The sequence below is a fragment of the Drosophila miranda genome, chromosome XR, assembly GCF_003369915.1.
Source record: "Drosophila miranda strain MSH22 chromosome XR, D.miranda_PacBio2.1, whole genome shotgun sequence".
NCBI classification, from domain to species: domain Eukaryota; kingdom Metazoa; phylum Arthropoda; class Insecta; order Diptera; family Drosophilidae; genus Drosophila; species Drosophila miranda.
This window is the reverse complement of record NC_046674.1, coordinates 2,729,397-2,754,629: the sequence shown is the minus strand read 5'-3', so window position 1 is coordinate 2,754,629 and position 25,233 is coordinate 2,729,397. Positions and strand designations below refer to the sequence as shown.

The 25,233-nt window shown below is 48.1% G+C and overlaps 7 protein-coding genes across 12 annotated transcripts in view; 3 read left to right on the top strand and 4 right to left on the bottom strand.

Moving 5' to 3' along the window:
* LOC108152169 overlaps positions 1-2,148 on the top strand; it is a 70,634-nt gene extending 68,486 nt beyond the window's left edge. Inside the window, exons 6-7 of the mRNA XM_033386703.1 lie at positions 130-461; positions 806-2,148. Of these exons, the coding sequence (XP_033242594.1) occupies positions 130-461; positions 806-1,171 (698 nt within the window). The 3' untranslated portion in view covers positions 1,172-2,148. The remainder of the gene's footprint in view (positions 1-129; positions 462-805) is intronic.
* Positions 2,149-2,185: 37 nt separating this feature from the next.
* Positions 2,186-4,175, bottom strand: LOC108152168 (zinc finger protein 675-like). 2 transcript variants are annotated; one of them, XM_017281290.2, is made up of 2 exons: positions 3,559-4,175; positions 2,186-3,491 (listed from the first exon to the last, which is right to left on the bottom strand). In XM_017281290.2, exons 1-2 carry the CDS (start codon positions 4,129-4,131, stop codon positions 2,493-2,495), a joined length of 1,572 nt encoding a protein of 523 aa, XP_017136779.1. In that variant the 5' UTR covers positions 4,132-4,175; the 3' UTR covers positions 2,186-2,492. The 2 variants fall into 2 exon arrangements, with proteins under 2 accessions (XP_017136779.1, XP_017136778.1); XM_017281289.2 differs by having other exon boundaries at positions 2,187-3,503.
* Positions 4,176-6,205: 2,030 nt separating this feature from the next.
* LOC108152011 (zinc finger protein 595) lies at positions 6,206-8,488 on the bottom strand. 3 transcript variants are annotated; one of them, XR_004471516.1, is made up of 3 exons: positions 7,898-8,488; positions 6,926-7,837; positions 6,206-6,375 (listed from the first exon to the last, which is right to left on the bottom strand). XR_004471516.1 is itself a non-coding variant. In XM_017280988.2 (2 exons), the coding sequence occupies exons 1-2, from the start codon at positions 8,384-8,386 to the stop codon at positions 6,977-6,979; spliced, it is 1,350 nt and encodes a 449-aa protein (XP_017136477.1). In that variant the 5' UTR covers positions 8,387-8,488; the 3' UTR covers positions 6,206-6,976. The 3 variants fall into 3 exon arrangements, 1 of the variants encoding a protein (XP_017136477.1); XR_001774779.2 differs by having other exon boundaries at positions 6,206-6,350; XM_017280988.2 differs by having other exon boundaries at positions 6,206-7,837.
* A 277-nt stretch (positions 8,489-8,765) lies between these two features.
* On the top strand, positions 8,766-11,289 carry LOC108152009 (regulator of MON1-CCZ1 complex). 3 transcript variants are annotated; one of them, XM_017280987.2, is made up of 7 exons: positions 8,766-8,945; positions 9,002-9,485; positions 9,544-9,936; positions 9,993-10,251; positions 10,310-10,709; positions 10,767-10,971; positions 11,040-11,289. In XM_017280987.2, the coding sequence occupies exons 1-7, from the start codon at positions 8,838-8,840 to the stop codon at positions 11,114-11,116; spliced, it is 1,926 nt and encodes a 641-aa protein (XP_017136476.1). In that variant the 5' UTR covers positions 8,766-8,837; the 3' UTR covers positions 11,117-11,289. The 3 variants fall into 3 exon arrangements, with proteins under 3 accessions (XP_017136476.1, XP_017136474.1, XP_017136475.1); XM_017280985.2 differs by having other exon boundaries at positions 8,767-8,945; positions 11,037-11,289; XM_017280986.2 differs by having other exon boundaries at positions 8,768-8,945; positions 9,547-9,936; positions 11,037-11,289.
* Positions 11,290-11,882: 593 nt separating this feature from the next.
* LOC108152012 (BTB/POZ domain-containing protein 9-like) lies at positions 11,883-12,994 on the bottom strand. The gene is made up of 2 exons (XM_017280989.2): positions 12,865-12,994; positions 11,883-12,808 (listed from the first exon to the last, which is right to left on the bottom strand). The coding sequence occupies exon 2, from the start codon at positions 12,796-12,798 to the stop codon at positions 12,304-12,306; it is 495 nt and encodes a 164-aa protein (XP_017136478.1). The 5' UTR covers positions 12,799-12,808; positions 12,865-12,994; the 3' UTR covers positions 11,883-12,303.
* Positions 12,995-13,783: 789 nt separating this feature from the next.
* LOC108152008 (vacuolar protein sorting-associated protein 8 homolog) lies at positions 13,784-17,978 on the bottom strand. Its single transcript, XM_017280984.2, has 3 exons — positions 17,752-17,978; positions 15,510-17,678; positions 13,784-15,435 (listed from the first exon to the last, which is right to left on the bottom strand). Exons 1-3 carry the CDS (start codon positions 17,851-17,853, stop codon positions 13,987-13,989), a joined length of 3,720 nt encoding a protein of 1,239 aa, XP_017136473.1. The 5' UTR covers positions 17,854-17,978; the 3' UTR covers positions 13,784-13,986.
* Positions 17,979-18,939: 961 nt separating this feature from the next.
* Positions 18,940-25,233, top strand: part of LOC108151723 (bifunctional heparan sulfate N-deacetylase/N-sulfotransferase) — a 65,095-nt gene continuing 58,801 nt past the window's right edge. Inside the window, exon 1 of the mRNA XM_017280499.2 lies at positions 18,940-19,828. The gene's annotated coding sequence lies outside the window, so the exon portion shown is untranslated. The remainder of the gene's footprint in view (positions 19,829-25,233) is intronic.

Sequence of the window (25,233 nt, the reverse complement as noted above, 5' to 3'; positions counted from 1 at the left end):
TGAATGTTTGATTTATCGCCCGATTATAAACCGAAAATGTCAGATAGATTTTGTTGTGCTGCCGCTGCGTTCGGATTCCAAGCCGTCGACTCATTGCACTCCATCCATCCCTCCCAATCCTTTCCACAGGTGGCCGCCCGCAGCCCTGGTGGTGTCGCAACAACAGGAATGGCGGCCAGAATCGATCGCCCATCTCCATAAAGCACTCGGCGGACAGCATCCGGCGGCCCACAAGCAACTCTGGCGTTTGGACCTGGCTCGGCGGCAGTCGACGCTCTTCCGCTGGCCCCGACCAGATCGGGCCGCCATCCACATCCCCGGCGGAGAACCACTATACCCACATGGATGATGCCTACAGTCCGGTGGGCGTCAGCGAGGCCCTCTACGCGGAGCTCGACCGGGAGTCGGTGCGCTCCGCAAATCCCTCGTACCAGAATACCGCCTACAGTCAGTGTGGTGAGGTCAGTATTGAAAAGTAGACCTAACTATCGATTACCGAAGATATAGAAGACCAAGAGAATCGTTTGAGCAGACACAGACTTGAGACGGATATACTGAAGAAACCCTCGAGATCGGTTCAATCGAAAACAATTGCCCGAAACAATTTCTCGTGAAACGGTTGTCCTGAATCGGACGGAAAACTGAGCAGAAAATTGTACCCCCGAATGTCGAAACGGTTATTCCGAATCATTGATATGTTCACCTCCCCCCGTACGAGACTGTTTCATAATTTTCTCAGTTCCCATCTATGCTCAGCAAAATCGCCCAAAACTAATACCGAAATATCTCTGCTATCCTCCCACAGAAGTACAATTTCCAGGGACACGAACAGGACATTCCCATGGTCGTCTCATCGGCACCGAGCAGTGCCTACTACTCGGATCTGTCGGTGACGGCCATGCCCGGCGGCGGTGGCGGGCCAAGTGGCAGCAATCAGGGGGCCTACGAAATCGTTGGACTGAACGTGATGTCACAGCCGCTGCCAAATTGGGATCACCATGGCGGTGGGGCGAATGCGGGCGGAGGAGGTGGCATTGCCACCACGGGATTGATGCCAGGAGATGCGGTAGCAGCGGCGGCGGTGGCAGCGGCCATGACACAGCGCCGAGCGCCACGATTGGCGGCCATCAACGAGACGAGCACCAGTACAGTGCCCTCGGATTATGTCTAAAAGAAGAGAGAGAAGAGATTGGAGGATGTGAAGGAGTGAAGGAAATGAATGTGAAATTGTTCAGCGAGCTTAAAAATGTTAATAGCATATAGGAATACCGTTATACACACCCCATAGCTTGTAAGAGTATAAACGATTTATATAAGATTTATCTATGGATACGATACCATCTATCATCTACCATTTACCATTTACCACTTAGTGCTTAGGAGACGACGACTTGTGTCTTTTGGTTTATATATGATATGATATGATATGATATGATATGATATGATATAGGGGATATATTTATATGAATATACAAGGCAAGAATGTATTATATATCTAGTGTTTATATAGTCTATAAGCAACGATTTAATCGTGGGTGATATTTAGCCTATAATATGCTATATTCTTATGTTCTATATGTACTTTAAAGCATTTTCTAAAAATGTCAACATTTTTTCAATAGCCTTAAGGACGAACGATGAAGCGAAAATAGAAGACAGAAGCAAACCGTATTTCCCCCCAAAAACATATACATATATATAAACGATATATACCATATACGAATACAAATACGAACACAACAATATTTATATACACACACACACAACATATTTACAGCAAGAAATACAACCATTTAGCTCACAGCAAAAAGCAGATACAGATCCAGATGCAGATGCAGATATATCTATCTACCTATCTATCTATAAAGAAACATATTTACAACGATTTTAATGCAACAGATTTCACAATATTTACGCAGTCGTGGGGGAAATGTGGCAGCAGCAGCAGCTGCAGCACAGTGGCACACACATCATATCATTTACCACAATATTCAATATACTATATAGCTATCTATATACCGATATACACACAGATCACGAATCAGAGACTCACCTTTAGCAGAGGTCGCGACGTATTGTATTTTAGTTTTTACGAATAGTAGCTCTCCTCTAATTTAAAAACAAAATAAAACACACGCATTTCCTGTCCTTTTTTTTTTTTTAGTTGAAAATATAATTAAACATATTAATGCTATTTACATTCTGAATCCCAAATAAAAAATAGAGTTGTTTTTATGACACTAATGGAGTTCGAGGGCAAAGGTGTGCCAGAGAGAAAAGGCGGTAGAGTGTTGGGTCTCATATATGTTCTAATATTTTGCCTAAGGATTAACCTATGTGTTGGATGTAGCTCATTTCAGAAGTACGGGATAACAATTACAGCATATACCATATTTTAAATTCGTAGTATCAGTATTTTCCACGAATTTAAACCATTCAATGGATGACTAGTGCTCCTACTTATTCCTACTAAATTCCACAGAAAGTTGACTTTAAAGCAATTCTCCACCCAGTACGGATATGCCCATGGGCACTACCGAAACCACAGGCACCACTGAGACCACAGGGACCACACAGACCACAGGCGTTGGCGGTCGCGGCCTGGATCTCTCGTGGATCTTTCGGTGAACGCGCAGAGTGGCGGGCTGGGTGAAACCCTTGCCACACTGCTTGCACTTGTAGTTCCTCTCGCCCGTGTGGGTCATCTCGTGATATCGCCTCGTGTGGGACCTCACGAAGGTCATGTTGCAAAAGCCGCAGGGATATTTCCTGACAGCCTCATGGACCGCTCGAACGTGCGCTCCCAGATTGGTCGAGCTGTTGCACACCTTCGAGCAGTGCGGGCAGGACCAAGTGCGCTCCAGGGTGTGGTGATTGATGTGGACTTTGAGCTCGTTCAGGGTTATCTTCTTATCGCCGCAGTGGGGACACGCGTAGTTCTTGATTCCCTTGTGTCGCATCGTGTGGTCCTGTAGGTGGTGCCGTTTCCGGAAGCGCAAGGAGCAGCCCGACTCCTCGCAGGCAAACGGCATTTGAATCTTGTCCTTGTGTGTGTACCGATGGTGGTTGAGCGTGGCCGGAGTGTGAAAGACCTTGCCGCAGAACTCGCAAACGTGCGACTTGGACTTGGAGCCTATATCGTGGGCTTTTCGCTGGTGCGCCACCAGCGTGCCCCTGTGGCGGTATTTCTTGTTGCATCCCTCCTGCTCGCAGGAGAACCAATGAACCGTATGTGTCTTCATGTGCTCCGTGCGCTGCTCCCGTCTATTGAAGCTCTCCGCACACCCAGGCTCTGTGCAGGGAAAGAGCAAATGCCCATCATGCTGCTGCTTGTGGATCTGGCAGCGTCTTTCGGTGGCAAATTCCTTTGAGCAGATGTTGCACGTGAAACGGCTGAGGAAATCCAGATTGGAGGTTTGTCCAATAACCTCTACTGCATGTGGATCCGTGCGCTCGATATCGCCAGTGGAACGGTAGAGAATCTCTCGAAGCTTTAAAGGAACCTAAAAGATCGTGTAATATCCGTAAATTGGTCCTCGCTTGTGGTCTTCCACTCACCTTTTGTGGAGTTGGATTCTTTGCATTTTGTTCCTTGTCCTTCCTTGAACTTTGAGGACTCTTTTCGGCATCTGTGCACTCCACCAGCTCCAGTTGTGTGGATTTCTTGGCTGGAACAGGACTTTTCCCTGGTGCGGGTTCAATGGATGAAACAGAAATTACCTGTATGGATTCAATGAGGATAGGACTTGGATGTATGGATTCCATCGGTGCGACAGGGCATAGCTGTATGGGTTCCATGGGCGTTTCAGGACTTAGCTGAATGGATTCAATGATGTCATCCTCATCCTCGGTGTCCTCAACGTGTATCTCCCTTGCCGTGTCTTCTTTTAGTGCGCGCCATTTAGTGTCCGTCTCTATGCAGAGAGTTCGGAATGCGTAGAACTTTTCCAGCTCCTCGTAGCATCCACAGCACAGTACACTCGGCAGAAGAAAATCCTGCCGAGGGTCCACCATCAAATTTGTGCAAGCGGTGAACATTGCTGACGCTTTGGGGATTTCCAACAAGTTGTATGCCTCGTCCTCCCGTTTTACTCTGTAGCAGCAGACACGGCATTTGTCCAGTTTATCCATTTACAAGGATTTTTCCCATAGACCAGTGCGACCGCGGATTTATCGATAAAATATACCGTCCGACCCTCAGAAATATACCGAAACATACCGCCTCATTTTCAAAATATACCGTAAATATACTGACCAATTCAAGTTCTATTTTACATATTCCTCGTTTTTGATATTCCGTCGAATATCAGCTATATGGAAGATTTAGCCATTCGTTAAAAGGCAACCTTTTCTTTAATTGTATACTCAACCCGATCAAAACCACACATATCGAAACGTAATCGATATATCTCACAAGTGTTGCAAAACGTGAATCAAATCTGCAGTGCTTCAGGGATTTGGCGACGTTTCAAATCAAAGAGCGCGAAAGTTTTGACCCGTCACAAGGGACGCTGTTTGTTCTTGAAAGCTGGGGGATGTTATCCCTACGCGATCTCTCTCAATTTTGCTCGCAATTTCATGATAGATGGGAAAAGCATGGAGAGACAGAGGGAAACCATGACCGCTAGTTAATTCTTGAACTTAGCTTATGCGCTTTCCACCCAATGACCTACTTTCTTCGAATTTTAATATATTTGATCTGTTTGTATTGTTCCGCTTTTTTTTATTCCGCAATGTCTGTGTCTCTCTCTCTCTCACGCTTCCCAGAACAACACCAACCTTTTTACCTCGCTCCCTTCCGTAAGGGGGCGCACATTGCACGATTAAGAGTGTGAGAGATAAAGAGACAAGGAATGAGTAGCGCATAGAAGTGGTAGCGCAGATTTATCGACTCGGCTATTAATGCTGATGAAGAATTTATATACTTTATAGGGTCGGAAACGCATCCTTCTGGGTGTTGCATACAACCACCAACAAACTAATATATCCCCAACACCTCGAGCATTGGGTATAAAAAACAGGAAAGTGAGAACAGCTTTGAATTAAGTGGATTTTATTCGTATCAGCATATACACCAATTAGCTGGTGCCCAAATTGTTGTTCTTTAATCATTGGAAACTATATTTGAAGAGCTGTCAGAAGTGACCTTCACTCAGGGAACTCTGACCAACATGGCCATCACACTGAAATCCAACCCTGTACAACTTTTAATCCGAATGTACCGAACGGGACGCTTCGCAAAGCCAATTACAAATATATGGCAGACGGCGCGACTTGTGCTGACCGTTTTCACATGATCCCAGTGAGTCTGGTCGCATGAGACCTCCACGCGGATTTCTGAATGGCTGCAGCTCATGAGGGGTATAAATATATATATTTTGTGGTATAAATCAAACAAATAACAGCTTTTATTTCATTTCCCGCGCCCTAGTGTACCATACCCCCACCCCCTGCCCATTCTTCATTTATTTTGTGGCGGTAGGTCAGTCCATCAAAAGACCCAAAACAAGAACCAAACTCAAATTTCAGTTCTAGCGGCCAGCAATACTAAACACACACACGCAAAGTACGTGAGAATGCATGTGCACCCATACACTAAAACATGCTGGTGGCAAAACAGAACCAGACCTGAGAGAGTTTAAAAAATCTGAAAAAGCATACAATCACATATTTTTGTCGAAACATATTGCGTGTGTACTAACACATGCAAAGATGTTCTCTCTGCGCTCTCTCTCTCTCATGATGACGTCACTCTGGGGTACTGAACGCGCTAGCCAGTGTGTGACGCTTTCGTTGTATGAACTGGCACATCTATATACTGTATGGTTAGTGATTGTAGCCAAGCCAATTTACATATGTATATCAATAGCTTCTTTAATTTTTTTAAATTCCGCAATAATTGTTGTTATATCTATGTTTTTGGTAATTTTAATTCTTATTACCGATCACCACAATCTACGCATAAAACAGTGGTAGAATGTTATAAACCAACGATACCGAACGAAGATGAGAGATTGCTTTAAGGGTTATGTACATATGTATGTATATATTTTTTTCGCTTCTGCTTAGTCCGCGGCTTTGGATCTCAGAAAACAAGAAGTGAGAAGTCAGTAAAAGCGTGGTGCAGTATGTATATGTTATCTGTATGTGTGATGATTAAAGTATAGATTTGAGGGGATTCCCTTTCCTTGTTTTCATAACATACCTTGCGAATTTAAGCGTTTTGTTTCGAATAACGGCGCTATGATCAGCATATACCCTTGTAAGTCCTTAAAAAGAGTACATATAATTATTTTCTTAGTCTCGTTGTTTCTATGTAGTCTCACAGTTATAAAGCCAACTCGATGAATCTGTCATTGAAAGGAAAGGAATATACTACTATTTAGGTTAATATAAAAATTCGCGCAGGAAAAAAAAAATACATAAATCAGCTACTAGGAATGCACATCGAAATTTATCATTCTGCAATGGTTGTCTCTCTCTCTCTCTCTCTCTCACGCTTCCCACAACAACAGCCACCTTTTTATCTCGCTCTCTTCCGACAGGGGGCGCACATTGCACGATGAAGAGAGAGCAAGAGATAGAGAGAGAGAGGGAGAGAATGAGTAAGGTAACAGTGTGATATCACAGGAGTCTGGATGCAAGATCTGAAATCAAGGCTTCATTCAAGACGGACAGACATGCCAATATCGACTCGGCTACTGATGCTGATCAAGAATATATGTATACACTTTATGGGGCTGGAAACACTTCCTTCTGGGTGTTACACACGTCTACATCCACCAGAAAACTAATATATTCCCAAACGTTTCGAGCACCAGACATAAAAAACAGTTTAAATCCAAGTAGAGACCGCAAACTAATATTTAACGTGGCTAAAAAAACAAAAAATTTATCAAAAAGTATAGTTTGTCAATGATCTAACCTATGGCCTGAAAGAATTCAAATACTATAACTCCTGGGATCTGCCTCTCAATTAGGATTCCACAACCTTAACAACAGGAGCCTTTGCCTGATCCCGCTCATGGATCTTTCGATGGGTGCGCAGGGCCGCAGGCTGGACGAACCGCTTGCCACACACTGCGCACCCGTAGTTCCGCTCCCCCGTGTGCGTCAGCTCGTGGTACTTCCGCGTGTCCGGCTTGGTGAATCTCTTGTCACAGATGCTGCAGGCATAGCTCTTGGTCTTCTCGTGGTTCGTGCGAATGTGCATTTTCCTGCTGGTGGAGCTGTTGCACACCTTGGAGCAGTGCGGACAGGGCCAGGTGCGCTCCAGCGTGTGATAGTTGATGTGCAGCTTCAGCTCATTCTTTGTTGTTTTCTTGGCGCCGCAGTGGGGACACGTGAAGTTCTTGATGCCCCTGTGCCGCATCATGTGCACCTTGAGCTTCTCCTCGCTGAGGAAGCGTACAGAGCAGCCCGGCTCCTCGCAGGCATACGGCTTCACCAGCTTGTCCTTGTGCGTGAACCGATGGTGGTTGAGGGCAGCCAGGCTGTTCAAGACCCTGCCGCAGAACTCACACACGTGCAACTTGAGCTTCGGTCCGATGCCATGGCTCTGGCGTTTGTGCATCACCAGAGTGCCCTTGTGGCGGTAGCTCTTGCTGCAGCCCTCCTGGTTGCAGGTGTACCACGTGCCCGTGCCCTCATGCTCCCGCAGGTGTACATTAAGGTCCTGCAGCCGACTGAAGCTCTTGTCACACCCAGGCTCTGTGCAGGGAAAGAGCAGGTGGCCATCGTGCTCTCGCATATGCGCCTGCAGGCGACTATCATCGACAAACTCTTTCGAGCAGGCGTCGCACTTGTAGCTCGCACCCGGCTCTTCCGTTGGCGGAACCTACACGATCGGGGAATTCTTGCATGTAAATCAGAGATTATTTAATGGATTCCCACTCACCTCTTTTGGATTTGTCTTCGTCCGTTTCCCTGCCTTTTTCTCTACCTTTTCCTTATTTCCTCTTTTTATTCTTTGGCATGGTTTTTTCTCTTGGAATTTGCCATCGACCAGCACCACCTCGGTGGCTTCAAGGGGGGGCCCAGGGCTTTTCGTTTCCAATGTGCTGAGCGGCATGTCGTCCACATCGTCGAACCCGTCCTCTGATTCCATAAGTTTAAACTCCAATTCCACCAGTGTGTTTTCCTTCAGCAAGCGCCATTTATTGTCGGCCTCTATGCAGAGTTTACGGAACGAGTGGTACTTCTCCAGCTCCTCGTAGCAGCCGCTGCACAGCTCGCTTGGCAAGAAGTCCTCCTCCTGGGGGTCCACTACCAAATCTGTGCAGGCGGTGAACATTGCGGCCACTTCGGGCAGTTGCAGCAAGTTGTATGCCTCCTCCTTGCACTCAATGCGGCAGGAACAGATGCGGCACTTGACCTGATCGTCCATCTCGAGGGGTTTTCCTTATAAACATCAAGAAACTCTGACTTCAATAATTTCTCTAATTTGTAATCTTGTTTGTATATGTTTTATCCTTCACAACACTGCAATCAGATCAGCTGTTCGCCCCAGCTGATTGTCGATAGGCAAAGTGGACAGAGATGAGCATACTTGACAGCATAGCCACTGTGACTATAAAACATTGAAAAGATTCAAATTGAAAATAGTTCAATTGTTGCGTCAAATTATTCTTAAGGATTTTCTCACCATCCACTGGATATAGGAAAACTATTATATGTAGCTATGCAATTTTCACACGTACATGTGAAAATAAAATGAGGCGATCTTCATGTAAATGTGACCACTGACAATACTGTGACTCACGGTGACTACTAAAACTCACCTCTAATGGTGGGCGGGTGAAAACAAGGTTTATATTTTGTTTTTTCTTTCAAAAACGATGGAAAACTCGAATGGAATCCATTATATTGAGCTGTCGCGGAATCCCATACGCTTCGATGCCGTCAGCCAGCTAACGAATGTCTTCTTCGATGACTCCAACAAGCAGGCAAGAACGGCCACAAACACTTGAAAGGAATATTAAAGTCACTATCTGTCTTGCAGATCTTTGCTGTACGTTCGGGTGGTGCCACAGGCGTCGTGGTAAAGGGCCCTGTCCCCAACGAGGACACGGTTATATCCTTTTGCATGAACGATAGAGGTGGAGCCATTCGTTCGATTAAATTCTCGCCGGATAATCAAATATTGGCTGTGCAGCGGAAAGAGAATGCAGTGGAGTTCGTCTGCTTCCAGGGGGAGCAGCCTATGCTGCAGGACATCATCACGCATCAGGTGAAGACGATGATCCATGGCTTCGTGTGGATCCACAACAGGGAGGTGGCCCTGATATCCAACACTGGCGTAGAAGTCTACACTGTACTGCCGGAGAAGCGTCAAGTGCGTTCTGTCAAGTCCCTGAGCATCAGCATCAAGTGGTTCGCGTGGTGCTGCGATGCCAATGTCGCCCTGCTCTGCACCACCGAGGGCAACAGCCTGGTGCCCGTGCTGGTCAAGCAGAAGGTCATCACCAAGCTCCCAAAGGTGGATTGTGAGTGATCCTCGGCTCTACTCTATTTACAAGTCTTCTTTAATGCCATTTCTATCAGTAGCCAGTCCCAGTCGCGAGGTTCAGGAAAGCAAAGTCACTCTCGGACAAGTGTATGGCGTCCTGGCGGTTCTCATACTCCAGTCGAACTGCAGCTCGGGCATGATGGAAGTGGAAGTTCATCTGCTAAACGGTCCAGGGTTGGCTCCCCGAAAGTGCCATGTTCTGCGCCTCAGTCTCGTAGGACGCTTTGCCATCAATACGGTAGACAATCTGATTGTGGTGCATCATCAGGCCACTGGGACATCGCTGCTCTTCGACATATCCCTTACCGGAGAGGTCATTCAGGATATCACATACCATGCCCCCATTACAACGGGTCGTTCCATCAAACCCTTTGGCTTGAAGCTGCCCTCTCTATCGCCCGATGGACAAATCCTCCAATGCGAGCTGTGTAGGTAGATTCGAGGGCCGTTTTCTATATAATCTGATGCCAAAATTGCCTTACAGATTCCACACATTGGGTGCTGTTCCAGCCGAACATTGTGATCGACGCAAAGCTGGGATGCATGTGGTACCTGAATCTGTGCATTGATCCGATTTGTAATCTGATCTCCGATCGCATACGTCTCACAGAGTTCCTGCTGCAGCGAAGCAGTGGCAAGCAGGTTCTGCTGAAGGTCCTCGGACAGCTGGTGGATGATCAATACAAGGGCACGTTGCTGCCCGTCCTAGAGACCATTTTCAGCAGGATTAACAAGATCTATGCGTATGTCAAAGTTCTTCCGAAAGTTTGGGAAACCCTTCTAACCCTTGTCTTTCTTCAGCTCCTGGGTGCAGTTGGAGCTGGCGAATCAAACGGCACAGCCCTCGAATGTAAAGACATCAACGGTGAAGCACACCTCTCCCCCCATTGTCCTCATAGAGCAGTTGGATATGGTGCAGATATTCCAGAGGATAGCCAGGAGGCCCTACACCGAAACTATTTTGATGCTGTACCTCCAATCGTTGAATAAATTCAACATTGCCGCCCAGGAGGAGCTCTCGAAGATGATCATCAGCGAGCTGATCCACAATCATAGCTTCGATACACTGCGTCGTCTCGTTAGCTATTCCATGGTGCTGGAATCAAAGGCGGTGGCTTGCTTTCTGCTCTCCCATTCGGATGTGGATACGGCCATATCACAGGTGGCCATCGATATGCTGGGGAAGATTCAGGCACATGAGGTAAGCCACTATCTTCCTTGATGACTGGATTCTGTAAAATGTGTTCCTTCATTGCAGATCATCATTGAGGTGATGTTGGGGCAAGGCAAAGTGATTGATGCCCTGCGTTTGGCCAAGAATTCTTTGGGCCTTGATAAAGTCCCTGCTCGCAAATTCCTGGAGGCTGCCCATAAAACCAACGATGATTTGATATTTCACAGTGTTTTCAGGTTCTTTCAGATGAGAAATCTAAAATTATACGAGACCCTTGCTTTTCCCAAAGGTAAGTGGAGGAAACTATGTCCAATTTTGAAGATGCATCATTGAATATGTTTCCTTTTTAAACAGCAGAACAGTGCACGGAGTTTATACAGCATTATAATAGCACCTTTCCTGTGGATAGCTCCCTGAATCCTCAAATAAGTTGAGGAACTCTATGAGAAATGTGATTAAATGGGAATTTTCAGAGGAGAAAATCCCAAAATCCTTTCCACAATCGGAGTGCAATGTGGAATATAATTTGATATTGTATTATATGCATATATGTATAGTCTATAAATATTTACCTTTAAGGATATATTTCCCTGAGGATCACATAGCATTCGCAACGTATTAATCGAGGCACGTTGGTAAAAAGAGAGAGCAAGAGCGAGGTGGGAGAGTTGATTTCTTATCGAATTGGTGAGAGCGCAGCATCAGGTTTTGTTCATTTGTTTGTAGCATGTGTTCTACAGGGATTCCGTTTTCTATATCCGGAACTGGAGGAGTTTAGGGAGTTATATTAGTTTTATGCTGCTCTCTACCTCTCTCTCTCTCTCTCTCTCTCTTCATCGTGCAATGTGTGCCCCCTGTCGGAAGTGAGCGAGATAAAACGCTTGGTGTTGTGTGAAGCGTAAGAGAGAGAGAGAGAGAGAGAGAGAGACACAACCATTGCAGAATGCACAATTTGCACTAGAGCTAGTTATGTTCTAATGTTCGAATGCCATGGTTCCTCGCTTTCTCTCTATGTTTGACGCATCTCTTATGAAAAGTACGGCCCTTGTCGCGGCTCGCAGCAAAAACTAAATGTAAGAGACGTCACAAAGGACAACAACCACAGTCACAACATGGAGCGATCGCTGATTGGAGGGAGGAGATAAAAGGGAACAAAAAATGTCGCTACCAGGAAGTGACCAGACACAGATGCCGCAGGAAAGTGAGAACAGCTTTGAATTAAGTGGATTTTATTCGTATCAGCATATACACCAATTAGCTGGTGCCCAAATTGTTGTTCTTTAATCATTGGAAACTATATTTGAAGAGCTGTCAGAAGTGACCTTCACTCAGGGAACTCTGACCAACATGGCCATCACACTGAGATCCAACCCTGTACAACTTTTAATCCGAATGTACCGAACGGGACGCTTCGCAAAGCCCATTACAAATATATGGCAGACGGCGCGACTTGTGCTGACCGTTTTCACATGATCCCAGTGAGTCTGGTCGCATGAGACCTCCACGCGGATTTCTGAATGGCTGCAGCTGTAGCTCCAAATATATATCTGGTTAATTAGAAAAACCGCGAACAGCTGGATGACTAGCTCATTCGGGTTGTCCGTAAAACGGAGCGGACTCCTCAGGAGTCATGTTTGAGTACGTCGTATGCATTTTGTTCCATGAACTTGTGGCATTCTTCGATGCTCTGCTCCCGATTGCAGTGCTTGGCCGCATCTAGGATCGCGCACACGTGGCTGACGGACATCTTCTGCTGGAGGTATCCGGTTATAAGGGTCTCAACGGAGACCAAGCAGTAAAAATGTGCCAAATCGAGCACATCGATTAACATATCCACGTCTAGTGAGGAAAGCGGTAGCTTGCCCGTGTGAAGGTACTCGAGGATTACCTTGAAAGGCTCAAGCGGCACCTTAAGCCGAACTGTTCGTTGCCTCGACTCAACCATGCTGCCACAGAGAAGGGCGCGAAAGTACTCGCTGCGCGACGCCAGAACTTGGCGGTGGCCCGGCAAGCGCTGACCCTCCACCAGGAACTCTACGTCCGAGTTCATATGGAGACTGGCCATGTCCGCAATGAAGGCGTCGAAGCCGTCGGCAGTTGTTTTCTGGGTGCTCATTTCCTGTTTTCTGGGCGTGAAATAGAGGATGTCAATATTTGTACTCTTTGTGTTACTTAAACTTACTTTATTTCGTTTTCTTAAACAATTTACGCGCACAGCTTGTCTTGTCTCTCGCAGGTGAAGTTGGCAGCGCTTGAATACAACGATTGGCTCTTATAGCGACCTATCGATACATTGTAGCCAAGCCAATTTACATACAGTGGGTAACTTTAATATTCGGCATTTTTTTTTTTCAACTTCAAACGCGAATAAAATGTAATGCAACTACAAAAAAATAAAAAAAATTTAATGAGGGAATAAAGCTTGAAGTTTTACCTTTTCAGAGAGGTATATATAATAATGATTTTATTTTAAATGAATAGAGAAAACATAATAAAACAAAAAAAAGCTCAAAATTTGCGTTACTTTAATATTCGGCATTTTTGGGAGATCGCATTATGTGGCAACTCCAAATATCCCCAAATGGCACAAAAAATGCCGAATATTAAAGTTACCCACTGTATATAGTTTACAATAGTACAATAGCTTCTTTAATTTGTTTAAATCAATTCCGCAATAATTGTTGTTATATCTATGTTTTTGGGAGCTTCATCGATTACAGCTCTTGGTAATTTTAATTCTTATTACCGATCACCACAATCTACGCATAGAATGTTATTAACCGACGATACCGAACGCAGATGATAGACTGCTTTAAAGGTTATGTATATATTTCTTTCGCTTCTGCTTAGTCCACGGCCTGCTTTGAGGGGCTGTAGGGTTGCTTCGTAAGCTACCTTGGTCGATGTTGTGGAGACGGGTCCGTATGAGGCTTATATGGTTAAATGTTAAGCTTTTGCTGGCTGGCAGCCTTAGTCACAAGCTGTATCGACAGTGACAATAGGGGTACTCTAAAAGTCGCGGCTCAAGATGTTGAACTACGTTCCGAACAAACAATTCATGAGTTACATATGTATATATTCTTACAGAAATATCAAAGAAATTATATAAATGCATATATATTTATTCCTCGAGCGAAGTGTAGTGGAATGCGACCCGCGCTAACGCGGAGTATTCCCGGAAAAGCCTCCGTTTATCATGCAAATTTATTTACGTACACATCGAAATATGGGAATAATATTGAAAAACAATAAATAAATAGAGGGCATGGGTACGGACGTGGAATATACAGAATATATAGTAGTGCTAACAGAAACGTCTGGGCGGGGCCTTCAGCTGCAGAGCACCCATCTCCATGGCCGAAGATGGGGAAAACAGCCGGCGATTGGTTCGTGGCAGCCGCAGGCAGCTGCTCTTTTGTCCATTGTCTCCTACTGGAATCTGCGCAAAGCAACGCGGACACTCTTCCACTGGCACTTGGGGGCACTCCTCCAGGCATTCCTCGTGCAAGGCGTGACCACAGCCGCCCATCACGAGGATCTGCGTGTGGTTGGACAGCCGCTGGCGGCAGATGCAGCATTTGGTGCTGGTTATCCACAAGCCACGCCGTGCCAAGCGCTGCTGCTTCACAAACTCCATATGCAAGTCCTGGCACAGAACCTCTGCGCCAGTGCGAAGTGCCTCCGTTTGATGCCGCGAACTGTCCAGCATTCCCATCAGCAGATCCTTGATGTCCCCAAAGCTGCTGTTCACGTTGTGGGGCGTGTTCATGATCAGCTGCACGAGATTGTGCAGATCGATGTGCTGCGAGGCCTCGTGCAGCATGGATTTCGTGATGGCCTGTAGCTGCTGGTGGGGCAGAATGTATTGCAACAGCGAGAACCAGCAGCGCTCCAGCTCCTGCGGGGGCAGCGTTCCAACGGATCGGGCGAGCAGAGCGCAGATCTGCCGCGCCTCCTCCACCGCCTGCTCGCCGACCGCATCCCTCAGCAGATCCATGGAGAGCTCAAAGGCTTTCGCATAGCTCTCCTGCTTCTCGTAGAGGTAGATCACAGCTCTATTAAGTCGATGGCGCTGTGCAATGGCAATGGCTTGCTCCAGGCGATAGCCGGAGTTGTTGGCTAGAAATTCATTCACGGCCGCGGGTGTTTCCAGTTTGCAAAAGAGTTCCAGGAGCAACTCCATCTGTTCGGCATCCAGCTCGCACTGACGCTCATTGAGGCACTTTAAGAAGCAGAAAAGCAGAGCTTCCTCATTCAGGAGGTTCTCCAGCAGTTCCATAACCCTCTCCGGGTAGTGCAGGGCTAGCAGACGCGTTGTTTCCTTGGCATTGATCGCCAGCAGCTGTCGAAGATGTCGCTTCAATTGCGGATAAATGCATCTCTCTGGGACAGACACATGTCGTTCCATATACGCGAACATGGTCTCGTGCCTGGACTCATTCTGGATGTAGCAATCGAGGATGTTGTCGTACCGCTGCAGCTTCTCCAGGAGATACTCCACCACATAGTAGCATCGGGCACGCTCTGCCAGAGCCAGCTGCTCCTCGTCGGTGCTGATGTCCGCCAGGCAGTTGCTCGACAGAAGCTCATGCCAGGCGCTCTCCCGCTCCGAGTGCTGGCGACTGCTCTCATTGTCGATATGCTCCTGGGCCAGGTGGCTGAGGACGCGCTGCAAGAGATGCCTGTCCCGCGGCAAGCATTGCATGGAGATTTGTTGGGCAATGAAGTTCAGAAGGCAGCCGATTTCCGCCCACTAGAAAAGAGGGAGAATTACAAAAGAATTACAAAGGGAGATCCTTCCAAGAGGCTGTTCTGTGCTGTTCTCACTGTGGCATTTTCGGGCGTCATGATCTCCAGCAGCAAATAAATGATCCTCTTGCGGTGGGAGAAGCCCAGCTCGTTGCTGAACTCCCGCTCCTGAAAGGCCAGCGAAATGACATTTAGGGTCTCCCGCGTGTCGAACTTCAAGAGTGCCCGCAGATAGGGATACGGCGGCTCCTCTTCCTCGTGACCCGCTTTGGAATGCTGGGAGGTAAGACACCTCAGGACGTCGTTCTTCACCTGATGCACCTGCTCCACGGGAATGTCCCCGGTGGGATAGCCCCTGCCAGCGAGGCAGCTGGAAACGTAGACCAACAGACAGTTCCCCAAATCCGTCTCCTGGGACGTGACCAGAGGCAGGAGCTCCGTCAGCGCTGCCGTGTAGTCATTGAGGGCCTGCGTGTTGAGGTAGATCTGTGCGCGGTACAAGCGGTGCCGCTTCACTGCCTTCAGCACCTGATTGAGGTCCAGGCACATCCAGTCCAGCTTTAGGATGAGCTTCTCCAGCTTCGCGGGGGAGCGCTCCAGCCAGTAGTCGACCAGGGCCTGCGATATCACCGGATTGATGCTGTGAATGGTCTCCTTTTCGATGTGCTCCGAGATGTGCTGCAGAAAGAGCTCCGTGCTGTTGCCCTGCAGCTTCTCCCAGAGCTGTGTCCACAGGAGCTCCAGTTCCCCGATGGTGATCAAACAATTGACTATGGATCCCAGGCAATAGTCGGGGGCCCGCGCCGAGTTGGCTATGTATTCCCTGAACAGCATTATGATGCGCTCTTTGGCTTGGGCCCGCTTTCGGGGACGATCCACGGAGGCAACGTAGCCATCGAGTGCCAACTGGCAGGCCTCCTGCCATCGATGGTGCTTCACCAAGTAGCTAATCCTCTCCGACCACGTCCGCACGCCAATGATGTGCAGGGAACGGGCGCCCAGGACATACAGCTGCGTGCCGCGCGACACTACGGAATTGTAGCAGGCATTGCTCCCGGCCAGGGCGAACGCAGGAGAGACATTTCCCCCCGTGGCCAGTCCCTTGAACTGCGCCGAGCCGTAAACGAGTCCCGCATTGGCCATATCCATGCACTCGAGCTCCTTGCTGGAGCGCACATCCACCAGATGCAGGATCTCCGAGGTGTCCAGCGATGCCACGCACTTGGGCCCGAGCCAATGGGCGGAGAGAAGGCTTCCGTGGAGCTGTACGTGTCGTAGGTAGAGCAGCGTGATCCGCCCATTCGACACGAAGAGCTGGTGGAAGAAGAGCTGATTTCCGCGACCCACAACGATGACGGGATCCACCGAGCGAGAGGTGTCCGCCGCTTGGATGAGCACCAGGTGCCAGGCGAGGAGTGGCAGGCAGTCGGGAGGCCCCTGCAGGACATGATATTTGATCACACGAAGGCGCGGTCGGACTGTGACGATAAAGTACTTGGAGAGAGTCGCCAAAGCCACGATGCAATACTGATCGAGGTCATGCCGCCCCTGGGAGTCCATGATGAGCGGCTCCACGGCACAGACCTCACCACGCGCTCCAGAGAAGAGGCACCGGGAGCTGCAGCCGCGGATCCCCAGCTTTCGGGTGAAACTCAGCGACCAAACAGATCCTCCCGCATCCGCGCAGAGCGCCAGGGATGAGCGCGATGTCCACTTTACGTGCAGGACTCCAGTATTTGGGGTAATCACATCGAAGAGCTCTCGCAGAACATCCCCTGTGTGCGTGTCCAGCATGGCGACCAAGCCGCGGGCATAGCCTGCCAGTAGACGCGTGGAATCCGCGTTGAATGCGAGGCTGGAGACGGCTCCGTGGCCGTGCTTGTCCTGGTGGGCCCACCGCAGCGTCTGGGTCACATCGAAGTTCAGGATGTGGCCGTGGGAGGTGCCCACGGCTATGTAGGCGGCCACGGCACAGGCGCTGGCCGCTCCAGCGTTCACCCGCTCCCCCGCGGACGACAGTTGGGCTGATATGCCATGGAGGAGGGTGTATCGCATGATGGAGCCTCCGCCGCTGCGGCCGTCGCCACGTAGAGCGCTATCCTCCCCTATCGAGGGGGTGGGAGTGGCATGGGGCACCGGCACCCCCAGCTCTGAGGCAACGTCCGAATCGGCCTCAAATTCGCTGAGCACCGCCTCCAGGGTGGGCAGGACGTCGGTGGGCGGAATGGCAAACTCTGCATCGTCCAGCTGTTTGTGTCATTAATGAATTTTCAAGTGAATAACGATTTTTCTTTGCTCTTTTCAATGGAAAAACACTCACGTCCTCAAAGTCGAGCTGTAAAGATTCGGCCAGCAGGCTGTCGGTGGAGCCGCGATCCGACTCCAGCAGCGACTGCAGTGACGGTGCCTTCAACTCGGACATGCTGCACCCTCCGCTACGTGGCGTAATTGATTAATTATTTATGAATTAATGCGATAATGTTTTACTGAATGAAATAATTTTTACGCCCACCCCACCAGTGTGGACCGCGGATTTACCGATAAATCTATCAGAAATATACCATAATATACCGTCTCACTTTCAAAATATATACTGACGAATTATTCAAGTTCCAAGTTCCAGTGCCCATAACAATGAACCACCAGCTCGCTACCTGGCTTCAATTTATTACTTTATGAAACTACGTAACGTTCATTGCATTAATATGTTAATTTCAATAATGATTTTTAATTGTGGGTTTAATGGGCTGAGGTGAACCCAGTTCTTTCACTGTTTACTGTAAAGAACGTTTCAGTTCATGAACCCAACTTCCATCCGAACCTGAAGCTCATACATGCAACGAAAAATTGTGCATCATATGCATAAGTAGATCTAAGACATGTCAGTCTCATAACAAATCATTACTAATGTTTCAAATCAGCTTGGAAAATAAAATTTTAATTCAAATTACAAAAAAATAGGGTGTACAAAAGTCCATATCGCCGGTTGACAAGCAACAAGTGTTCAAATTACGTAACATTTCATGCTCCCTTACGTTTCATTTCATCCTCACTTACGTTTTATGCTTTGGTCTTTTTTGTTTAAACCGTGTTTTGGACACAATCAACGGCAAAGAGTCTTTAAAATTTGCCAATCTTATAGAAAATGTATTTATTGATATGCTTAAGCTATGTGCTCAGTGCCGAGAGTTCTATCTAGCTAGTAATATTAAACCGAATATCAAAATAAAGGAATACGAATTCCTATCAAGGACAGCGAACGATTAACCCATTGTCGACCAGTGGGTATTAAAATACTCTCCACGAAAACTAAAAAACTTGAAGAAAGTTAAGCAGTGTGCAGGTAAAAGATATCGTGGTATTTGCTTATTTAGCAATGATGAATATAGATGAATATAAAAACAGTGTTCTTTTCCGCGTTGTCACTCAAGCTGTTCAAATGTTTAAATAGAGGGGGTTAAGTGGGCTAAGTTCGAACGAAACGATAAATGCGCGGTCACACTGTTCACAAATGTTATCAAAACTTCCAATTTTTTTGAGCCGAGCGGTCGCAGCGCGTCGTTGTAAACAACAATTCCAATAAACGAACGCGAAACACAGCGTGCTGCTAAAACAATTCGCTGCTAGGCGGTAGGCGGATAGATGTGCTAATCGGCCAGCCTTATCAACAAAGAGTCAGCTCGCGGATCAAGGGGGCAACGAGCGTGGAAATTTCGATTTTTGCCTGCGACGCTGCTGGTTTTTTGTTGCAAAATTACCCCAATTACCGCGCAATGTTCGAAATACCATTACAATATTCCTCAAGAATTGTACGCGATTAAAAATTTATAAATAAATTTTGTTTATTTCCGTGCGGTTCATGGCAGCGGAAGCGGCGGCGGCGGTGGGCGATTGATTGCCAATTTCTCAAAGTTTTTTTTTTTTGTTTCTCGCTGGCATGTTACGCGCCTTTCATTCACGAGAACGTTTGTGTGTTTGCGCGTGTGTGTGGGTGACGTAAACAAATGCAAAAAGCGAATGAGTGTGTGCAAGAATTCGAAAAATGCGCTTGTCGATTCACGTGCCAAATAGCAACAAAAACAAAAACAACCGCATCGAAAGTGGAAGAAGCAGCAGCAGCCGCAGCAACAAGAAACAACCGTAATTCCAGTGTTTGGCAGCAGCAGCGGAAGCAGGGAAATTGACATAACTCTTTATTTTTCGCATTGTGTTCTCTGCGCCTCTGTTTTGGGCCTCACATTCGTTGCATTTACCAGCTGTGCGAATCTGCAGTGGTAGTGGTGTGCCTGCCCCCGTACATGTGTGTGCGCGCAACACGTTTGTGTTTGTGCTGCTGCGTAAGCGAAGCCAACGTTGACGTCGGCGTCGACAGCGTCCGTGCGTCACAGATGCGACAGGTAAAAAGAAGAGGCAGCAGCCAGCAAAGGCTTGCCCAATTTCCCCCTTCACCCTTCACCCTTCTATTTCCCCTTGAAATTTACATAGTTAATTACTTACCTAACACGAGTGCTCCAAATTTGAGTCTGTAACTGTAACTGTAGCTGTAAATGTGCTCTGAATAATTCCGAAGATACGAATACGAATACGAAAATATGGAGATACATTTTGTAGATATGAAGCTTATCAATTAGTGGCCGGCGACGGTCGTCGGGCGGCGGGCGGCGGGCGTCGGTAACGACAGCAGGTAATTTTCCACACGCAGCACAGACTCTACACCGCACCGCAGCCAGGGCATCGATTCTTTTGTTTTCGACTGCCAGTGGGATTCTGTGGAAGTGATTTCTGTAATTAGAGTGATTTCTTGGGCAGGAATTTCTGCAGTGAAGCGATCCCTGTGGCGAGGGCATTTCCCTAGCTCCGAACACGTGCGTCTACGAGCAAGTGGGCTTCTTTTCCGTCTATAGGTGGGGGGGAGGAGGGTATGGGGAAACCGTTCTCCTTCTTGTATTCTTTATTCGGCGAGTTTCGCAATGGTTCAAGGCTCGTCAAGAGGAAGTTTCGGGCCCTCCCTCCTATACATATCTCCCTCTCTCGTGCCACCTTTATCCACCATTTGCACCCGACACATGAACGATCGTTCGCTTCCCACGGGAGTGATTGATCTGCAAGGGTATGTCATGCTTCGGCTAGCCCAAAGCTTGCCTCGCTCTTTTTCCTACCTTCCTTCTTAGTTCTTCGTTCGTCACACGTTACGCTGGCGTCGGTCGGCGAGCGTCGGGCGTCGGGCGTCTGTCGTCTGTCGTCTGCCGTCGTGGCCCCTAACTTGTCTTGGAACTTGGTCCAGCAGCAGCGACGGCGGGGACATGGGGCTGGCTGGACTGGACTTCGGACATCAGTTGCTTGCCGCGCTAGTTTTTCCACATTTGTCGGAGATACCCTTTCCGAGAGCGAGACAGAGATAGGAAGAGTCCCAGGGGCAAAGGCTGTCCATTAAGTACTCCCTCTACATGATATCGTTCGTTCCGAAGGTGCCGCTTAAATCCCTCTAAATACGATATGATATACGATATTCCCATAGGTTCTCCTCTTTCCTGGTCCCCCTCGCATAGTTTCTTTCGATGGAATCTTTGAATACAACTTTCTGGTATTCCATTCAGCATTATTTATTTGTTGTTTTGACTCTTTTTCCAAGCAATCAACAGAGAGAGCATTCCATATTTGTTGTGCCTTTCCCCTTTCCCCCTTTCCCCCTAATCATTCTTGTTTATTATTGTCCCCCCATTCTCTTTGTTCCCCTCCCTCCCTTTCCATCTCTGTCTCTCCTTTGCTCTGTGCTTGTCGTTCATGGTCAGAAAATTTATTGGTCAACATTTTATCTTTGGCCCCCAGACCGGACCGGACCCCCGTCGGAGGGGCAGCCGGCAACCGGCAACCGGCGGCACCCACGTAGAGCAGAGCTCTAGATTCTAGCGGCCACTGGCGGCGACTCCTTTCCCATCGTGCAACTAGTTTGCTTCTCCCTCTCTCTCTCTCTCTCTCTCTCTCTTTCTTGGGGGAACACACGCCCACACACACTCCAACACACAGACATGGGAGAAGAGAAACTTAACGCTTCAACACGCCACAGATTTTCCACCGAAATCCACGTCCATTGAAGTACATATTAGGGAAAACGGTGTGGCATGTGGCAGGGGCATTTTGAAACACACACACAAATATTTTGAACATAAGTTATGGGCATTTTTTGCGCTCTCTTTGCGTATGAAAAGTTTATGGGAAATATCTTAATTTTTATAGACCTCGTGGACTCAGCATGGCAGCATAAACCCCATAAATTATCGGTGAGGAATGGAATGGCATGGCATGGAATGGTGGAATGGAATGGAATGGTATGCCATCCGCTTTTCCCGTGTGTGTGTGTTTTTTACGCGGTTTTTGTTGTTGTTTTCCGGCATTTCTGGGCGCATACTTTACGTGACTTTCTGCCTCCGTTTATCGTGCGGCGGATTGTTTATCTTTGGTGCCGTGCCGCCGCCGCCGCCTCACAGATACAATATTTTTTCGGTGCTTGTGCCTGGCTGCCCCCACTCTGGTCTGCTCTGCTCTCTTGTGGCAGTGGCAGTGGCATTCGCATCCAACAAATTGGCAATTGCTGTGGAATGGACGACTCCAACAACATCCAACTCCGAAAAGCGTTGCAGCTGCCTTTGCCGCTGCCTCTGGCTCTGGATCTGCCTCTGGATCTGCCTCTGGCGGGACCCCGAAGAAGGCCTTCCCTCTGCAGACCCTTAACCCTTTGTTGCCCACGATGATAAACGATGGCTTGTTAATAAATCAAATGAAAAATTCCATGCGTGTGCGTGTGTCCTGTGTCTGTGTGTGTGTGTGTGTGCAGAAAGTGGAAAAAGTTGTTGAAAGTCTTTCTCTTAGTCTCTTTCTATTATACACTGAAAGAACCCCTTTTTTCAATCTTCTAACCCCGAAACATTCATCGATGGCTCCCAAAGTCACTCCAGAAATACCATTTTCCCCCAAGAGAGCGCTGCTTGGAAGGCTTTCCCCCGTCCAAGGGAAATCAAATGGGCGGCTATTGGCGGTATTTCGATCGCGAGGACCTCGAGGGTCCATTGTCTTCGGGTGCTTTCGATAAAGTCCTTTATTTGCCGGTCGCTTTTCTCGGTGTACCGTTTGCTTCCTGCCTGGGGATGCATGCCACATGATTGGCTCTCTGCACTCAGCAGCAGCAGCAGAAGCAGCAGCAGCACAGGATACACTCGTATTTCATATGCCTTTCGGTAGATTTATGAAGTGCGCCCAGTCGCCTGGAGGAAAGGAGGCAGAGTCCTTTACTGCTGAAGCTCCTGCCACTGCTGCCTCTCCTGTATCCTGCCTCGTGCTTCGTGCCTCTCCTGCCGTTGCGGCATTCTAATAATTTTTTATTGTTGTCGCTTAAGTGGCCCATTGTACAGCTGGCAACATATTGTGTGCTTGCAACATGCTCCTGCCACTTCTGCCACTTGATATATGCTACGTTTTTGTTTGATTTTTTGGAGCTGGAGGCAAACATCCAGCCCCAACCAGTTGTCCAATTTTCGTTTTTTTGCATCTCATGCCATGCCCTCGTGGCGCTCAAGGGGGGCGGAGTGGCTCTCTGATGGAATACTCTTATAATTAGACGCTCTGATTAGTGGATGGAACTGGAATAGCGGCCTCTGAGGATTCCTGTGCTGCTGCATTGATGGGTGGAAAGATCAGCTGGTGGAGATCGCTGTGGGGCATGTATGGGGCATCATTCAAGGTAGATCTGATGAAGATTCCGAGGGTCTCCTAATACTTCGTCTAGGATCGCTTCTTCCCGCATCCCCCTTCGGTTGAGCTCTGATCCTGGAAGTCGAGAGCCTGGAGTCCATTCTTCATTCCACATCTGCCCTCCTCTCCCTGCCAGTGGCTGTGGCAGTGGCTGTGGCTGTGGCAGGCAGCTCTGACAAATCTCGTTTGATGCGGCTTAAGATGATGATGCATTGAGTGCCCCAGTTGTGGGCCCCATCCATTCGTTCATTCATTCGCGTTTCTTTCATGCAGCAGCGGGTCTCGAGGTCTCGAGGTCTCGTGGTCCCCACTCATGGATGGATGCGGCTTAGTCATTATTTTGTGTGCCCCCGCGTGCACGCCATCGAAAGTGGGGGCCCAACGGAGGAGCTCGCTCGCTCAAGTCCTAGAAAAGAGTGCTGCCCCTTCATCTCCCCGCTTCCCGCTCCCCGCTTCCCGCTCCCGGATAAAGGATGAAGGAGGTCAGGTCCCATCTTGTGTTTAATAAATGATTTGCTGCAGCAGCAGCGCCGGCAGCAGCGGCAGGCTCCTCCATAGAAGCTCCTTATTTGTGTTTCTTTTTATCCCCACTGTGATTATGATTTCGCCGAAGAGACAAAGGCAAAATAATGCCAAATAATCCCCCTGCAGGAGAGCAGAAAAGGTCCCCGCCCCGCCCAGTGGCGACCCCATTTGGGTCTCGTTTTGGGGTTATTTTCGTTAACTGAATTTATAAATAACCTGCCACTTTTCTATCTTCCTTTTGCCTCTGCCTACACTTCTCTGTCTCCCAATTCCATCGTTCCTTTCGTGGCTCTCCTCCGAGCCGTCCGTCGCGTGATCGTTCCATCCCGCTCTTTCTGGGACAGACATCCATCCTGCTCCATTCCAGGGGATCTGTCTCTCTCATTTGTCGCTCTTCTGGCCCTCCACAGCCGACTTCCCTGCGCCCTCATTAACCCTCTAGTGCCTCGGGTCCCCCACAAATTCTATTGCCCCGCGCCAGTGCTGATGCATATAACAGGATTATGTCTATCGATTTATTTCTAAGCCCGCATTGGGATTGATTTCCAACCATCGAACAGTACTTGGAATGTGCGAATGTTTTGTGCTTTTGTGCTTTTGCTCTTCTTTTTTGTATTATTACTTTTTGGTTTTTGTGTGGGTTCCCATCGCTAATTAGCAGCAGCACAGATTCTGTAGAATTTTCTGTTCTATGAGATTTGTTCATCGCGGATTCCCGCCGCTGCCGCTGCAGCCTCTGCCTCTGCCGCTGTGCTAATGACTATGCTAATAATTGCTTTTGTTTCGGTGGTATCGCCGCCTGAAACTGCCACTGCCACTGCCACTGGCACTCCTAGTGCTGATGATGTGGCTGCCACAGCTGCCACTGTCCGTCTGTCCGTCTGTCCGTCCTCTTTTGTTTGAGGATTCCCAATAAAAGCAGCAAAAGCGCGCGAATGCCGTCCGTTTCTGCGGGGCAGTCTGCAGTTTTCGGTGTGGATCTCATTTCATCGGAATTCCCCTCGTGAATAGTGTTTTCTAGAATTTATACACTCAACGGAAGGGCCAATGATTGGATGAATCGATGTTTGTGCCACCAAAAGTAGGACGGACTTGGGGGCTCTCGAATGCCCAAACTCTCTTTGAGAAGGGATCCCCAATTGTGTGCCCGATCGAATGAGAACCCTTTCCCCCGTCTTGCCCTCCCTAATCCCCTTTTGAAGTCCTTGTGGCGCCCTACCTCTTCTTCCATGCGGCTCCGGAATAATGTTTCCCCATGAACTAATAGATTTTCTCAACTGCCAAAATTGCCACTGCCACTGCCACAGCCACTGGCACTGCTGCTGCCTCATTTACTGCAGTTCTGTGCAAGCCGTAAGCTGCTTTGCTGCCCTGCCGCTCCTCTCTCTCTCTCTCTGGTTCTTTTTCTTCTCCTTTCTCGTATTTTGTGTAGTAAATGTTTCTGTCAGTGAGGTCTTCCATTGCTGCAGCTGCTGTCCCCCCCCCCCCAAAGTGTTGCAAAACGTTGCCTCCGAGTCCTTGGAGTGTG

Bases quoted from the DNA above. Each gene is read 5' to 3' on its own strand.
- LOC108152009 (XM_017280985.2), top strand. From the start codon at position 8,838: ATGGAAAACTCGAATGGAATCCATTATATTGAGCTGTCGCGGAATCCC. The intron at 8,946-9,001 runs GCAAGAACGGCC...TCTGTCTTGCAG, and splicing joins TCGATGACTCCAACAAGCAG to ATCTTTGCTGTACGTTCGGG. The intron at 9,937-9,992 runs GTAGGTAGATTC...ATTGCCTTACAG, and splicing joins AATCCTCCAATGCGAGCTGT to ATTCCACACATTGGGTGCTG.
- LOC108152168 (XM_017281289.2), bottom strand. From the start codon at position 4,131: ATGGATAAACTGGACAAATGCCGTGTCTGCTGCTACAGAGTAAAACGG. The intron at 3,504-3,558 runs GTGAGTGGAAGA...ACGATCTTTTAG, and splicing joins AGAATCCAACTCCACAAAAG to GTTCCTTTAAAGCTTCGAGA.
- LOC108152008 (XM_017280984.2), bottom strand. From the start codon at position 17,853: ATGTCCGAGTTGAAGGCACCGTCACTGCAGTCGCTGCTGGAGTCGGAT. The intron at 17,679-17,751 runs GTGAGTGTTTTT...TGACACAAACAG, and splicing joins TACAGCTCGACTTTGAGGAC to CTGGACGATGCAGAGTTTGC. The intron at 15,436-15,509 runs GTGAGAACAGCA...CCTCTTTTCTAG, and splicing joins TGACGCCCGAAAATGCCACA to TGGGCGGAAATCGGCTGCCT.
- LOC108152012 (XM_017280989.2), bottom strand. From the start codon at position 12,798: ATGAGCACCCAGAAAACAACTGCCGACGGCTTCGACGCCTTCATTGCG.
- LOC108152011 (XM_017280988.2), bottom strand. From the start codon at position 8,386: ATGGACGATCAGGTCAAGTGCCGCATCTGTTCCTGCCGCATTGAGTGC. The intron at 7,838-7,897 runs GTGAGTGGGAAT...CCGATCGTGTAG, and splicing joins CGAAGACAAATCCAAAAGAG to GTTCCGCCAACGGAAGAGCC.